Source organism: Mercenaria mercenaria, chromosome 7, assembly GCF_021730395.1.
Source record: "Mercenaria mercenaria strain notata chromosome 7, MADL_Memer_1, whole genome shotgun sequence".
Taxonomy (NCBI): Eukaryota; Metazoa; Mollusca; class Bivalvia; order Venerida; family Veneridae; genus Mercenaria; species Mercenaria mercenaria.
In genome coordinates this window covers 8,912,461-8,929,081 of record NC_069367.1, presented here as the reverse complement: position 1 = coordinate 8,929,081, position 16,621 = coordinate 8,912,461, and the positions used below count along the sequence as shown (strand labels likewise).

General features: G+C 37.9%; 1 protein-coding gene across 2 annotated transcripts; it reads left to right on the top strand.

Annotated features, from left to right (window-relative positions):
- Positions 1–1,377: 1,377 nt before the first annotated feature.
- On the top strand, positions 1,378–15,549 carry LOC123555018 (flavin-containing monooxygenase 5-like). Of its 2 annotated transcripts, XM_045345533.2 has the most exons (11): positions 1,378–1,407; positions 2,126–2,313; positions 2,777–2,946; positions 3,311–3,472; positions 3,576–3,702; positions 8,722–8,892; positions 9,579–9,687; positions 11,098–11,247; positions 12,054–12,239; positions 12,768–12,901; positions 13,449–15,549. In XM_045345533.2, exons 2-11 carry the CDS (start codon positions 2,126–2,128, stop codon positions 13,633–13,635), a joined length of 1,584 nt encoding a protein of 527 aa, XP_045201468.2. In that variant the 5' UTR covers positions 1,378–1,407; the 3' UTR covers positions 13,636–15,549. The 2 variants fall into 2 exon arrangements, with proteins under 2 accessions (XP_045201468.2, XP_045201469.2); XM_045345534.2 differs by lacking the exon at positions 1,378–1,407 and having other exon boundaries at positions 1,938–2,313; positions 13,377–13,513.
- The last annotated feature ends 1,072 nt before the right edge of the window (positions 15,550–16,621 follow it).

Here is a 16,621-nt window from a genome sequence, read left to right as displayed (position 1 = left end):
CGATCGTGAAGGAGGACCAATGTGCCCATTAGAGATTGTGCCGGCATCTTGGTAAAACTAGCGACCTTCCGTAAGCCAGCTTGATGGCTTTCTCGCATGTAGAACTCAACACTCCACCGAGGTTCCGAACCAACACCATGGGGGAACTGTATGAAAGCAATGTGCAACCCGACGATGTGGCCGAGTGGTTAAGGTCGCTGACTTCGTACCACTAGGCACTTACCTCTCATCGATGTGGGTTCGAGCCTCACTTAGGACGTTGAATGCTTCATGTGAGGAAGTCATGTAGCTGGCTTACGAAATATAAATGGTTCTACCCGGGTGCCAGTCCGTGATAAAATATGGCATGGAGTCGCATCTGAGATCTTCCTCCGCCATGAAAAGCTTGACAGTACTGTCGGTCTTAATTTTAAAAATTATACATGTATTGTATCTAAAAATAGCCTGCTTGCGAATCTTAAAGTGGATTTTAATCTTTTGTATCAATCTGTCTTCTGTAACCTCGGTGTAAATAATAAAGATTGAGCCTCCACTTAAAAGGATAGCCGATTTAACTACCACATTGAAAATACTTAACACTGATAAAGAATAGCGCACTACATGAATAAAGGAGAAACTGATGTTTTTGTAGAGATTAATATTGAAACGCATCATGACATGAGTATGTTTCGATATTGAGCACTGCGTTTATTATCAAGAAATCTACTTTCGTCTGCATCTAGAATTAACAAAATGATTCATTTTAATCAGGGTAAAACGCTAATTAAACATTTGAGCCGCGCTCCATGAGAAAACCAACATTGTGCGTTTGCGACCAGCATGGATCCAGACCAGCCTGCTCATCCGCGCAGTCTGGTCAGGATCCATGCTGTTTGCTAACAGTTTCCCTAATTGCAATAGGCTTTGAAAGCAAACAGCATGGATCCTGACCAGACAGCGCGGATGCGCAGGCTGGTTTGGATCCATGCTGGTCGCAAAGGCACTATGTTTGTTTTCTCATGGCGCGGCTCATTTTATATTCCTATTTATTTCTTATGTTCCTCTATATACTGGCATGCCATATAAGGCTTAAAAAAATTTGTTTCCGGTATCTCTACCTTTCCTAAATTTTTGGCCCGACCCTAAATGTTTTTATGACCTTTCAGATTTTTTTCAATATAAAAAGTAGCAAAACTGCACTTTTTATGCTTTAATGGTCAGTGATGTTAAAAATCAACTTACTGATGCACTAAATAACCCACGAGTATTCATTTTTTGACACAAAAATAATTTCCGAAAAGTCTCACTTAATAATTTTTTTTTTAAAAATCCGACCTACCTACCCTTTTTTTAGCATGTTACCGGATACAGTTTTTTTAGACCTAAACAGAATTTAGAGAATGATGGATTTACTATAACAGCTTAAACGTGAGTAACAGTACAGTATTTTTATATATCACTCTTATCATGTTTATTTTTCTAGACTGAATTTATGAGCATATTTTGAAATGCAGCAAATATCTTGAGACTGTAGTGAAATGCTATTTATATGCGAGAATCATACTTTTTCTTTTCCGAATTATAAACATGTACTGATTTCCGCGAGTCTATAAATAATTCCGTGAGTGGCATTTGGTAGGTGGGAAGAAATAAGTTATTTATTGTTTCCCAGTTTTTTTATATATATAATTTACGACTATTTGAAAATTTTGAATATCTTAATTTTGAAAACCATATAAGCATTTAGGAGGGAATGGCGTCACAGTGCAGAATTTCGGCTATGAGAAATATCTGGTATAAAAACGAAAGTTAGTCTTTGTCATGGAATTATAAACATCTACTGCAGCCTTGAAGTGAACTGCCTCACACTTAACTTGTCAGTGCAAAATTTCGGATTTTGAAGTATAAACGAAATTTGACCCTGTGGTTATTTTTTTTTCGACAAACGAAATGGGATGGGTATTTACACAAAAATATGTATGGGAATTCAACAGATACCGGCTAATCTAATCCGGCTAGCGGATAAACAAACAGCGAGTTGCTCCGCTTATCAGACAGTGAATTACATCACTTGCAAAACTCACGTAGCACCACAAAATGTAAACATTGTAGTAGCAAATAACATATAAATTTTATTCCTTTATAGATGACTGATTCCCCGTCTTTAATTAAGACTGACGTTGTGGTGATAGGAGCGGGAACTTCCGGTTTAGCTACACTAAAATGTCTACGGGATACAGGACTTAAGGCGATTGTGCTTGAAAACTTTGGAGAAGTAGGCGGGTTGTGGATGTTCCGTGAAAATGAATATGGAGTCATGCGATTTACAAACATGTAAGTTTTCTTATAGTTGCAATCAGTAATTTATTGGCAGAAAATGCCATAAGTTTCAAACAACTATTCGTAGTTACACGATGACAATGAAACACAAAAAGCACATGAACTTGATTGTTATGGAAGTGGTAACCATGGCGATCTGTCAGAAGTATTATTTGTCCAATGGGACAGATTTAGATATTTTTTTGCGACACGCACTGGACTCGTCCAAGATCGTAGTTGTCTTTTGTCTCGCTAGAGTGCTTCATGTTGGTATGTACCTGGCCCTATTCTTTTTAAAAAACGTGACGTAATTCAGCCTTGAGACAATATCTTTTCTTGCATCTACATGTATCGATTTATACCAACATCATATTCTTATTTTGTCTTTCACTATATTTCTTAAGCCATACAGAGCATATTTTGTTGACCTGCAGTTCAAGCCTTTATCATTCATGCAGAGCTTGCTTTTTACTTACAGCAATGTATCCAAGTACAACTACTGTTTCTCTGATTTCCCGTTCCCTGACGACACCCTGGACTACCCGCACAACAAGGACGTGGCAAACTATATCGTCGAGTATGTTAAAAACTTCAACCTACACGAAGATATCAGATTTCACAGGAAAGTTTTAGATATTGAAAAAATAGGTAAAAACTCTTTAAATAAACTAAATTAAAATTATCAATTACATAATTATTATATTAACCATAGAAACCAATAGGTGCATTATTCTTGTGTTTAACAATTCACCAAACACATTTTATTACCATTTTCAAAGTTTGCTAGACATGAAAGCAGCAAGAGAGTTCGAACAAAAATTTCAAATGCGTTTGAACTTTTGATGTTGCGTCATTTCTGTCGTGAATCTTTTCTCCTATTACAACAATAACACATACTAGTATATAGTTATATAAATATAGTTTGTCCAAAAAAGTTGAAGTTTAACAATAAACTATAAACACGTATCTATTTACAGCTAACTTTGTAACTGTTCTTGCTTTTTTGTCTCAGGGGAAGACTGGCAGACGACAGCTAAACATGTAGACGATGATGGGAAGACAGTACTTGAGAATGAACCTGCTGAAATATACAGGTCAAAGTTCATTGCTATAGCGACTGGTCATCATGCCAGACCAAGCATGCCGAATTTTCCTGGACAGGATTCATTCAAAGGTTTGAGCTTTGTTCCACTGAAAACATTATAAAGGTCAGATATCATTAATGCAAAAGTCTTTGACATTCTTAAAAACGTATATTGTTTTTCTTTACATTTAAGGGGACATAATACACAGTGTAAAGTATAACGATGCAATATCCAATGACGTGACAGGAAAGCGTGTTCTCATTGTTGGTATTGGCAACAGTGCTGTGGATGTGGCTGTGGACTGTGCAACAGTTGGAAGGTGCTGAATGTGTTGCATTCTCTTCGTCAGAATAGTTGATATATCAATGCCTTATATTACTAATGTGAACTGATCCACTTGTAGCCGCCAGCCTTATACTACTAATGTGAACTGATCCACTTGTAGCCGCCAGCCTTATATTACTAATGTGAACTGATCCACTTGTAGCCGCCAGCCTTATATTACTAATGTGAACTGATCCACTTGTAGCCGCCAGCCTTATATTACTAATGTGAACTGATCCACTTGTAGCCGCCAGCCAGCCTTATATTACTAATGTGAACTGATCCACTTATAGCCGCCAGCCTTATATTACTAATGTGAACTGATCCACTTGTAGCCGCCAGCCTTATATTACTAATGTGAACTGATCCACTTACAGCCGCCAGCCTTATATTACTAATGTGAACTGATCCACTTATAGCCGCCAGCCTTATATTACTAATGTGACCTGATCCACTTATAGCCGCCAGCCTTATATTACTAATGTGAACTGATCCACTTACAGCCGCCAGCCTTATATTACTAATGCTTGAACAGATATTTCTACAGTCACCAAATCTTTTTATCAATACTTTATATTACTAATGAATGAATTGACATTCTTATAGTCACCAAAGCTATTTATCAAAGCCTTATATTACTAATGAGTGAATTGCTCCTCCTAAAGCCACAAAAGTTATTTATCAAAGCCTTATGTTACTAATGAGTGAATTGGACATCCTAAAGCCACCGAAGTTATTTATCAAAGCCTTATATTACTAATGAGTGAATTGCTCCTCCTAAAGCCACAGAAGTTATTTACCAATGCCCTATATTACTAATGAGTGAATTGCTCCTCCTAAAGTCATCATAGCTGTTTACCAATGCCTTATATTACTAATGAGTGAATGAGTGAATTGCTCCTCCTAAAGTCACGAAAGCTATTTACCAATGCCTTATATTACTAATGAGTGAATGAGTGAATTGCTCCTCCTAAAGTCACCAAAGCTATTTATCAATGCCTTATATTACTAATGAGTGAATGAGTGAATTGCTCCTCCTAAAGTCACCAAAGCTATTTACCAATGCCTTATATAACTAATGAGTGAATGAGTGAATTGCTCCTCCTAAAGTCACCAAAGCTTTTTACCAATGCCTTATATAACTAATGAGTGAATTGCTCCTCCTAAAGTCACCAAAGCTATTTAGCAATGCCTTATATTACTAATGAGTGAATGAGTGAATTGAACACCCTAAAGTCACCAAAGCTATTTAGCAACGCCTTATATTACTAATGAGTGAATGAGTGAATTGAACATCCTAAAGTCACCAAAGCTATTTAGCAACGCCTTATATTACTAATGAGTGAATGAGTGAATTGCTCCTCCTAAAGTCACCAACGCTATTTACCAACGCCTTATATAACTAATGAGTGAATGAGTGAATTGCTCCTCCTAAAGTCACCAAAGCTATTTATCAATGCCTTATATTACTATTGAGTGAATGAGTGAATTGTTCCTCCTAAAGTCAACGAAGCTATTTACCAATGCCTTATATTATTAATGAGTGAATGAGTGAATTGCTCCTCCTAAAGTCACGAAAGCTGTTTACCAATGCCTTATATTACTAATGAGTGAATGAGTGAATTGAACATCCTAAAGTCACCAAAGCTATTTAGCAACGCCTTATATTACTAATGAGTGAATGAGTGAATTGAACATCCTAAAGTCACCAAAGCTATTTAGCAACGCCTTATAGTACTAATGAGTGAATGAGTGAATTGAACATCCTAAAGTCACCAAAGCTATTTAGCGACGCCTTATATTACTAATGAGTGAATGAGTGAATTGAACATCCTAAAGTCACCAAAGCTATTTAGCAACGCCTTATATTACTAATGAGTGAATGAGTGAATCGAACATCCTAAAGTCACCAAAGCTGTTTAGCAATGCCTTATAATATATAACTAATGAGTGAATGAGTGAATTGCTCCTCCTAAAGTCACCAAAGCTATTTAGCAATGCCTTATGTTACTAATGAGTGAATGTGTGAATTGCTCCTCCTAAAGTCACCATAGCTGTTTACCAATGCCTTATATTTCTAATGAGTGAATGAGGGAATTGCTCCTCCTAAAGTCACCAAAGCTATTTAGCAATGCCTTATATAACTAATGAGTGAATGAGTGAATTGCTCCTCCTAAAGCCACAAAAGTTATTTATCAAAGCCTTATGTTACTAATGAGTGAATTGGACATCCTAAAGCCACCGAAGTTATTTATCAAAGCCTTATATTACTAATAAGTGAATTGCTCCTCCTAAAGCCACAGAAGTTATTTGATTGAGTGAATTGCTCCTCCTAAAGCCACAAAAGTTATTTATCAAAGCCTTATGTTACTAATGAGTGAATTGGACATCCTAAAGCCACCGAAGTTATTTACCAATGCCCTATATTACTAATGAGTGAATTGCTCCTCCTAAAGTCATCATAGCTGTTTACCAATGCCTTATATTTCTAATGAGTGAATGAGGGAATTGCTCCTAAAGCCACGAAAGCTATTTACTAATGCCTTATATTACTAATGAGTGAATGAGGGAATTGCTCCTCCTAAAGTCACCAAAGCTATTTAGCAATGCCTTATATTACTAATGAGTGAATGAGTGAATTGCTCCTCCTAAAGTCACGAAAGCTATTTACCAATGCCTTATATAACTAATGAGTGAATGGGTGAATTGCTCCTCCTAAAGCCACGAAAGCAGTTTACCAATGCCTTATATTACTAATGAGTGAATTGCTCCTCCTTAAGCCACGAACGTTTTTTACCAATGCCTTATATTACTAATGAGTGAATTGCTCCTCCTAAAGTCACGAAAGCTATTTACAAATGCCTTATATTACTAATGAGTGAATGAGTGAATTGCTCCTCCTAAAGCCACGAAAGCTATTTACCAATGCCTTATATTACTAATGAGAGAATTGCTCCTCCTTAAGCAACGAACGTTTTTTACCAATGCCTTATATTACTAATGAGTGAATTGCTCCTCCTAAAGTCACGAAATCTATTAACAAATGCCTTATGTTACTAATGAGTGAATGAGTGAATTGCTCCTTCTAAAGCCACGAAGGCTATTTACTAATGCCTTATATAACTAATGAGTGAATTGCTCCTCCTAAAGTCACGAAAGCTATTTACAAATGCCTTATGTTACTAATGAGTGAATTGCTCCTCCTAAAGTCACAAAAGCTATTTACAAATGCCTTATGTTACTAATGAGTGAATGAGTGAATTGCTCCTTCTAAAGCCACGAAGGCTATTTACTAATGCCTTATATTACTAATGAGTGAACGAGTAAATTGCTCCTCCTAAAGCCACGAAAACTATTTACCAATGCTTTGTATCACTAATGAGTAAATTGCTCCTCCTAAAGTCACGAAAGCTATTTACAAATGCCTTATGTTACTAATAAATGAATGAGTGAATTGCTCCTCCTAAAGCCACGAAAGCTATTTACTAATGCCTTATATTACTAATGAGTGAACGAGTAAATTGCTCCTCCTAAAGCCACGAAAGCTATTTACCAGTGCTTTATATCACTAATGAGTAAATTGCTCCTCCTAAAGCCACGAAAGCTATTTACCAATGCCTTATATCACTAATGAGTAAATTGCTCCTCCTAAAGCCACGAAAGCTATTTACTAATGCCTTATATCACTAATGAGTGAATTGTTCCTGCTGCAAAAGCCACCAACTCTATTTATCAAAGCCTTATGTTACCAATGAGTGAATAGATCCGCTTATAGTCACCATAGCTATTTTAAATGCCTTATATTACTTGTGAGTAAATTAATACTCTTATAGTCGTCAAAGCTATTTATCAATGCCTTGAATGCCTTGAATTACAAATGAGTGAATAGAGTAAAAGTTGTTTATCAATTCACCTTTCCGAGTCACCAAAGATGTTTATCAAAGCCTTTTAATGAATGAACTGGTTACCTTTCAGCCACAAAAGCTATTTATAAATGTCTTATACTATAAATGAGTGAATTGATCCCTTTACAGCCATAAAAGCTGTTCCATGTCAGCCATGTTTATCCTTAACGCTTTAGAACCATTTATAGCCCTTCAGTAACACAGGGCCTGACATAAAGGCACATTTCCTGACTGACATTGGTTATAATAAGCAACATTTATAGTTAGTTTCATAAATATGTATCTACCTAGTGGTAGAGTGTACGCTCCGAGTGCGAGAGGTCGTGGGTTCGATCCCCGGCCGCGTCATACCAAAGACGTGAAAAATGGTACCCGTAGCTCCCATGCTTGGCGCTCAGCATTAAAAGGGAAACTAGCTTCTCTTCTCTCATACCCTTGTGGCGATGGACTCCATCAGGAATGAGGTGTCGAGAGTGATTAATATAAGTTGTATAACTTGCTTCGCAGTCGACCTAAAATAAAAAGAAATATAAAAAAAAAGTATAAATTAAATATATACCAGGTTTTGTATTGTTTCTGTTTTGATAAGATATTTGGTTATGAATCTCATTTAACAGCAACACTTATTGTTTTAGTTAAACTTTGATTTAAATTACTCACACATGTACTTGAAAATCGTACAACAGGTATGTAAGGTATTGTATCTGGATATGGACTGTGCTGTCCAGTTTTGTTATCATGGAGTCCATTCAAATTTACAATGATATAAATGCCGCTTAAACCTGCGCATCCGCGCAGTCTGGTCAGGATCTATGCTGTTCGCTTTCAAAGCCTATTGCAATTAGAGAAACTGTTAGCGAACAGCATAGCGAACAGTATGGATCCTGACCAGACTGTGCGAATGCGCAGGCTGGTCTGGATCCATGCTGGTCGCAAATGAACTATGTTGGTTTTCTTGTGGCGCGGCTCATTTCATCTTATGAACAGACTCAGTCAAATGGTCTGTTTTTTGTGTGTTTGTTTTTTTCTTATTTGTTTGGTTGCTTTTTATGTGATTTTATTGAGCATTTATCATGTTAGTAATTAAAGTTTGAAACTTGATATTGTAGGTGCAAGCCAGTGTATATTAGCACTCGGTCCGGAGCCTGGGTTGGACCTAACTATGTTTTTGGTCATCCCGCAGATATCTACGCCTGTCGACTTTTCTTTAAATTGCCATTTACTCTCGCCAACTTCATAGTTGAAAAGATCATATGTCTAGTCAGTGGGCATCCAAGACGGTAATTCATTCGTCATCGAAACTCTGGCAATTTATAACATGTTTCTTATTGTATTACTGAAATATTAGAGTGAAATGTATTTGGTATTTTCACTGTAAAAATATCAAATACATTTTTCACTGGTAAGAAACTATAAGACGAGTAAATTTAGTCAAAACATTAGATAAAAAGAACGTTTGTTTTTTTTAGATGTACTTGATAAAAAATATCTTTCATGCATGAACATTAGATCTACATCTTACATTTCCACTCGTGGCTATGCTACTCGTGTAAATATTACGTCTGGTTTTGACTCGTGAAATACCATTTAATCTTACACTGAAACGAACAAATATTCTCTTTTGCCTTCATAATACCTATTAGAGTGCATTTATGAAAAGTCTCGCACATTTAGAAAAGAAAATGCTGTTAATAGCAAACAACAGTTGAAAGAAAATCAAATACTGCAATAATGTATTTTACGTCATCAGCTGAATTTTATAGTCACCAAAACTAGAATTTACAAACGAACAGGCTAGTATCGTTGTAAGTACGGACAAAAACAAAATTGATGTGGCTCATTGCTGGGCTAGAGCGGTCTTCTGTACTTTTTTTGTACTGCAAAACTTCTATTGTGTAGGAAACGGATTTCCACAAAAAAGAGCACTTAAAAATTTACATTTTAGTTTCATTATACTAATTTATAGGTGGAACTTGAATCCAAAGATGAAAGCATTACAGAGACAGCCAACTATTAGTTCCACGTTGATTCATCATATACAGAGGAAAGATATCAAGATTGTACAGAATATTAAGGTATCCTACATATCTTCTTGTAGATATATCTTGTTACAAAAATTTTTCAATGGTTGAAGACGCGGATTGAAATATCTGGTGCGAGGATAATGTTTAAGCGGTAACGAGGCTCTGTCGAGTTGACGCAAAACAGTTATCATAGAGCCACCAGGTATATCCATCCTCACCTTCCAGTAGTGACAGATTATTTTCCTTGCACACTGTATTCTTAAATCAATAGAATAAAAAATAAAACGAATGATTTTCTTTTAAGCACTTATTTATTCTAGCGTATGCATTCATCCATAAATTACAGCACGAGAGTCATGCTATACTGTTACGCTACTGGTTGTAAGACGAATTTTTGCAAAAACGTGAGAAAATCTTTATGATATGCAAGAAAACAAATTAGTCGTGCCATGAGAAAACCAACATAGTGGGTTTGCGACCAGCATGGATCCAGACCCGCCTGCACATCCGCGCAGTCTGGCCAGGATCCATGCTGCTCGCTAACAGTTTCTCTAATTGCAATAGGATCTGAAAGCGGACAGCATGGATCCTGACCAGACTGCGCGGATGCGCAGGCTGGTCTGGATCCATGTTGGTTTTCTCATGACGAGGCTCATATTCCTATGCAGAAAGCACTCATGACGTGGTGTTGCTCCTCATTATACCGGAATGCTTCGGAGTTACTTTTGGAAAATAGCTCATTGAATTTTAATCACATATGTACGAACTTGCGCTGATCCTTTTCATATTCAGATGTGAATATTTTCTTTTGATTTCAACATCATGATATGGACCATGCCTTAAGCAAATATTGATTTCAGCAGAACTAAATGCAAATGACTAACAATTATTATTATTATTATTATTATTATTATTATTGTTCTGTTTTTTGTTGAGTTGAGAGTCGAACCGGCCATGCATTGTTTCAGCAACGGACCAGTACCTGGGTAGAACCATCGACCTTGCTTATATCCGCTGGATGTCTTCTTCACACGACGTTTTGTAAGGATTCGGACCCACCACGATGAGGGGCGAGTGATTCAAAGTCGGCAGCCATAACACCGGAGGCCGTCACTATTCATAATTTTCAATACTTCTCTTATAATATTATTTGTATTATTACAATAGGTTATGTAATTTGAGGAGTTTCAGATCGCTAAAGTTCTCTACAGAACAGCAGCTTCGATGTCATCTAAGCCTAAAATCGTATATAAAAGTTTGCAAGTTTCCCACCATCTAATAGATATCTGCATACATGTACTCAATACAGACTGGTCACCAAAAAATAATTAAATAAATGTAAGAAACGATACCATATAACTATCTAATGATACTAAACATATAGAAGCTATCGTAAGCGTAAGAGATAATTAGTGTTAAAGTTAAGTAATTAATCTAGTGCACTGCCTTATATTTTTAAAGAGAATAGATGGTAGTCGCGTGTTCTTTATGGATGGTGAGAGTGCAGAGTTTGACAACATTATCATGTGTACAGGATACAAGATTGATCTACCTTTTCTCAGCGCAGACACTCAGAAACTTGTGCTGAATAAAGACACAAATGAGATGAAGGTATACATTTTATTGTACAAGTATGTGTTCTTGAAAAACTCCCAGGTGATTCCCGTTTATTAGTTTTTATAATTTGTGCATGAGCTCCTTAAAGCCAACAAAACTTTGTCAAGTATTGTTGGTTGCAATAGTCTAGGAACATACTTTGTACAGTGGAAACGTGTTCTCTGCTCAGTGTCTGTTAGAATCACTTACCACTTACCTCTTTAATTCGAAACAACGACTGGGATGTAAAATGTTTTCATTTGGGTAAGTCTTTCGGCTGACCCATGGATGGTCGATGGATCAGCCATGGTGCCCACCTCAAAATGAAATGATGCCTGGACGGGCACTCTAATACATCCCTCACCCCCACCATATCAAAAGCTGTAAAAGCCGTCATAATCATGATCTGAAATTGTGACGATGTGATCTGAAACGTTACAATGACCAATCACACTGACCAGTTTTTGTTTTCAATGGAGCGATACAACATCTAAATTTAGCAAAAACTATACCAAAATCGCTTGAACTGTAGGGCTCTGTACTGTCTTTTTAATTTAACGTTTTTTATATGCCCTTATAATTTATTTCCACCAATGCGAAGAGGACATTGTAACAATTTTTGCAATTCAGAATCATGATATTCTTTATAGTTCATCGTAACGGTTTCAGCGTATTGGTACATACATTCGATACCTAAGTCGAAAACTCAAGTTATTAATTTACATCGAGCTACTTACCAGTGACATGCGCCTTTGATTGTCGTCTGCTTGTGGTTAGGATATATATATATTTTTAAATGACTTTCTTACCTACTTTTGAAGCTTTACAAGAACGTGTTCAGTCCGGACATCGGCCAGTCGATGGCATTTATTGGGTTTGTGCAGCCAGCATCTGGTGGGGTACTGACAATGTCCGAAACTCAGGCAAGATGGTTTGCAGAGCTGTGTCAAGGTCGTGTGAAATTGCCCAGCAAGTCAGAGATGGAACGGGATATGCAGGAAGAGAGGGTAGGATTTTTGCACTAGAATTCAATGTATATATATATTGACAATTGTTTTGTATAGTATACATGTTATAGTTACACGATGTTCAATCGTCATTTTAAACAACCCTTTCTTTCTATAATTTGGTGTTGTTTAAACATTTTTCTCCAAACGTAAGGCTAAGTGTTAATCCACGGTTAGCGTTCATTTTTCAGTATATCTGGCCTCACAAACTCCAAATCCATCCTCTTTTTATTCTTATACGAATATTTTAAGCGAGTAGCCCTAAAGAATCCATTTAACGTGAGTACTGTGAACATGACCAATGGTACAAACTTATTGACATGATTCTTGCAGGATATCCGAAGAAATAGCCACAAATATCTATCACTTGCTTTTACTCAATATCCCATTCTTCAATGTCTGCGAAACTTGGTGGAAATGAACATGTTGAAAGTTTTCCCCCAATCTGTGGGCGCGTAGCGTTAAGCAATATATGTTCATCTTAGAGGAAACATTTTCAACAACTTATTTCGTTTTAACTTTGTTCAGAGGTCCTGTGAAGGAAGGTACGGGAGGTCATCTGGCCATACGATGCAAAAAGATCCAATAGTCTACAATGATGAAATTGCTGATTTGATCGGGGCTAAACCAAGTATTTGGAAACATCCAGACCTAGCATGGAGGTATAGATTTTACAATGTATGTGTCTTTCTGTCGTTAAAAATTTGATATTTGACTTTCATGTGCCTTTCATCATATTTGAGACCAGTACAAAAGCTTTGAAATATACCTGTTACAGATGAATGTGTGAATACATGCAGCAACAACATTTGTGAGACTTTTTAAAATTTTATTTCATTAAATTAACCTGGTATTGGAGATGTTTGTCTGTAGACTGTCAAAGATATTCCCATAAAAGGTAATCTTGGAAAATCAGATGAGGTATTTATAAAAAAGGACGTCATTTTGGAGCAATTTCTGCAAAATTACACTTTGCACAAACGCTGAAAGGCTAATATATACATTCTGTATATAAAACTTTAGAACACGTCTTACAACATGATGTACTATAAAACTCTTGGTAGACAATATGGTCATATTATTTGACACCCTGTACCTAGTAACATAGACATTCTAAAATTTTAGATGAAATTTCAGTTGGAAGAAAAGGACATGAAAACCCACCACCCACAAAATATGAAATAACTTTAAAATCATATATAATCTCAGGTTGATGTTTGGGTCGTGTGGAGCTTACCAATGGAGACTTCAGGGACCACACAAATGGAAAGGGGCCAAAGAAGCGGTGAAAAAAGTTCCCTTAACAGAACTGATGCATTATTTTGGAATTCTGTTGGTAGTTTTCGTGGCTGTGATATTGTATTATTGTTATTCTTTGTTTACCTATTTGTTTTAAGTATCAATTATAAAACTTTTATACAAAAGTGACACTGATCTTTGGCGTTAGGAAAATCTTTTAATACAAATCCTGAAGAAAATATAGTTGTGTCTAATCATAAAATTTCACAGTCTAAAAAATATGCATTGAAACCAGAAAATGACAGTAGTATATTGACACCAAAGCAAAAATCAATGTTGTTTTTGCACATTTAGAGAGTGTGATCTCTGGTGTCTTCTTGTAGCAATTTGCACAATGCTCAGAATTATAGTGCTGCTTCACTGGAATGTCACGAGGTAGACACGTAATGTGATACCATTTCAAAACGTCTTTGGTGTGACGCAGCCGGGGAGTGAACCCACGAGCTCCAACACTAGAAGCAGGTGCTCTACTTCCAGGCTACCTAGGCGACCACTCGTAGCGGGAGCTCAACCGCTAGGCTACCCAGGCAATCACTCGTAGTGGGAGCTTTACCGCTAGGCTACCCAGGCGATCACTCGTAGCGGGAGCTCTACCACTAGGCTACCCAGACGATCACTCGTAGCGGTAGCTCTACCTCTAGGCTACCGAGGCGATCACTCGTAGCGGGAGCTCTACCGCTAGGCTACCCAGGCGATCACTCGTAGCGGGAGCTGTACCGCTAGGCTACCGAGGCGATCACTCGTAGCGGCAGCTCTACCACTAGGCTCCGACGCGATCACTCGTTGCGGGTGTTTTACCACTAGGCTACAAAGGCAATCACTCGTAGCGAGAGCTCTACCGCTAGACTACTGAGGCGATCACTCGTGGCAGGTGCTGTACCGCCAGGCTACCGAGGCGATCACTCATAGTGGCTACTCTACCGCTAGGCTACCGAGGCGATCACTCATAGTGGCTACTCTACCGCTAGGCTACCGAGGCGATCACTCATAGCGTGGGCTGTACCGCTAGGCTACCAAGGCGATCACTCGTAGCGGGCCCTCTACCGCTAGGCTACCGAGGTGATCACTCGTAGCGGGAGCTCTATCACTAGGCTCTGACGCGGTCACTCGTTGCGGGTGTTTTACCACTAGGCTACAAAGGCAATCACTCGTAGCGGGAGCTCTACCGCTAGGCTACTGAGGTGATCACTGGTAGCAGGTGCTCTAACGCTAGGCTACCGAGGCGATCACTCGTAGCGGGTGCTTTACCGCAAGGCTACCCAAGAGGTCACTCGTAGCAGGTACTCTACCGCTAGGCTACCTAGGCGATCACACGTAGCGGATGCTGTACCGCAAGGCTACCCAGGAGATCACTCGTAGCAGATGCTGTACCGCTAGGCTACCGAAGCGATCACTCGTAGCGGGTGCTCTACATCTAGGCTACCGACGCGATCACTCGTAGCGGGAGCTCTACCGCTAGGCTTCCGACGCGATCACTCGTAGCGGGAGCTCAACCGCTAGGCTACCGAGGCGATCACTCGTAGCAGAAACTCTACCACTAGGCTACCGAGGCGATCACTCGTAGCGGGAGCTCTACCGCTACGTTACCGAGGCGATCACTCGTAGCGGGAGCTCTACCACTAGGAAGGCGATTACTCGTAGCGGAAGCTCTACCACTAGGCTACCGAGGCGATCACTCGTAGCGGGAGCTCTACCGCTAGGTTTCCAAGGCGATCACTCGTAGCGGGAGCTCTACCACTAGGCTACCGAGGCGATCACTCGTAGCGGGGAGCTCTACCACTAGGTTACCGAGGCAATCATCCAGAAGGTGAAACATTGATGAGTTCGTTTTGAAACATATAAATGCCAATCTTTATGTTTTATGTCAATATTTAAATGAAATTTATGAAGCCGCATAGTGTAAAAGTCGCCATGTTGTATTTTACTTTATGTCATGTATTTGCTCAGATGAATTATTTCATGTTCAGTAGTTTATTGAAATCTGAAGAATATAAAATATATAAAATTTTCACCTGAAATTGTACTTTTTTGTCCACACAAAAAACTGTCCCTTTAAGGAAAACACTGTGTTCATATTTTTCATCAGTCAGTGAAAGATTCTTATATTATTAACTGGCCTTGATTTTTCCTGTAAGCTGCAAGATTTTCTTTTTAAATAAAGGAAAGAAAGAATCTATTTAAGGTAGTTCTGCACGTTTGGGTCGAAGTTTTTTCTACAATGCAGAATTTGATTAAACTCTGATTTTTCAAAACTTCAGAATATACCTAGAAAATTCTGCAAATAAAAAAGATAGGGTCGTGTGCTTGATTTCTTGCTACACTGATTTGAAAAATTTGGATCTCACGCAATATTTCATAATGGGAGTCTATGGGAAAATCATTACTTTCGTCACATTTTCGCGAACAGAATTTTTTCTACAATGTAGATTTTAATGAAACTTCTCACAGTTGTACATAAACAATTGGCCTATAATTTGGTGAAATAAAATGTATAGGTCCATGCGCTTATTTTTGAGATATTTGACCATGATTAAAGTGAACCGGACATTTCACGCTAATTTTAAGACATCATTTTGATTATTATAACGTGTCATATGTTATAATATCATATTTTGACTTTAGAAATATAGCAACAGTGCCATTGTGATAAATTTACTCGCAGATTTCAATTAATTCAGAAAATGATTTTCATTTCTGTACGCCGAATCCAGGCTTTATTCTACGTTTTCAGGATAAATGACGTTACGCCATCCCTTCCGGTTTATCAAACGTGCAGAACTACCTTAATTTTGAATCAAGTTTCTGATTTTTCTTATCAGTACTGTGTACGTGTATCACCGAGATCCGAACTGATTTGTTTTAATTAGCTCTGATTCATCCTCAATATTAATACTATGTGTACCTTTATATTATAGAAACAAAAGTCAATGAGACTAAGATAGTTTAAATTGGAAGTAACATGTATATATTATAGCAGTGTGTAGTAACCTAGGATGGCCCATGAAAGCTAGAAAGCTTATTTTCAATGGGGTCCTTGGTTTGTGAATATTTTAGCAGATATGACAGTATACATCAATTCTCCT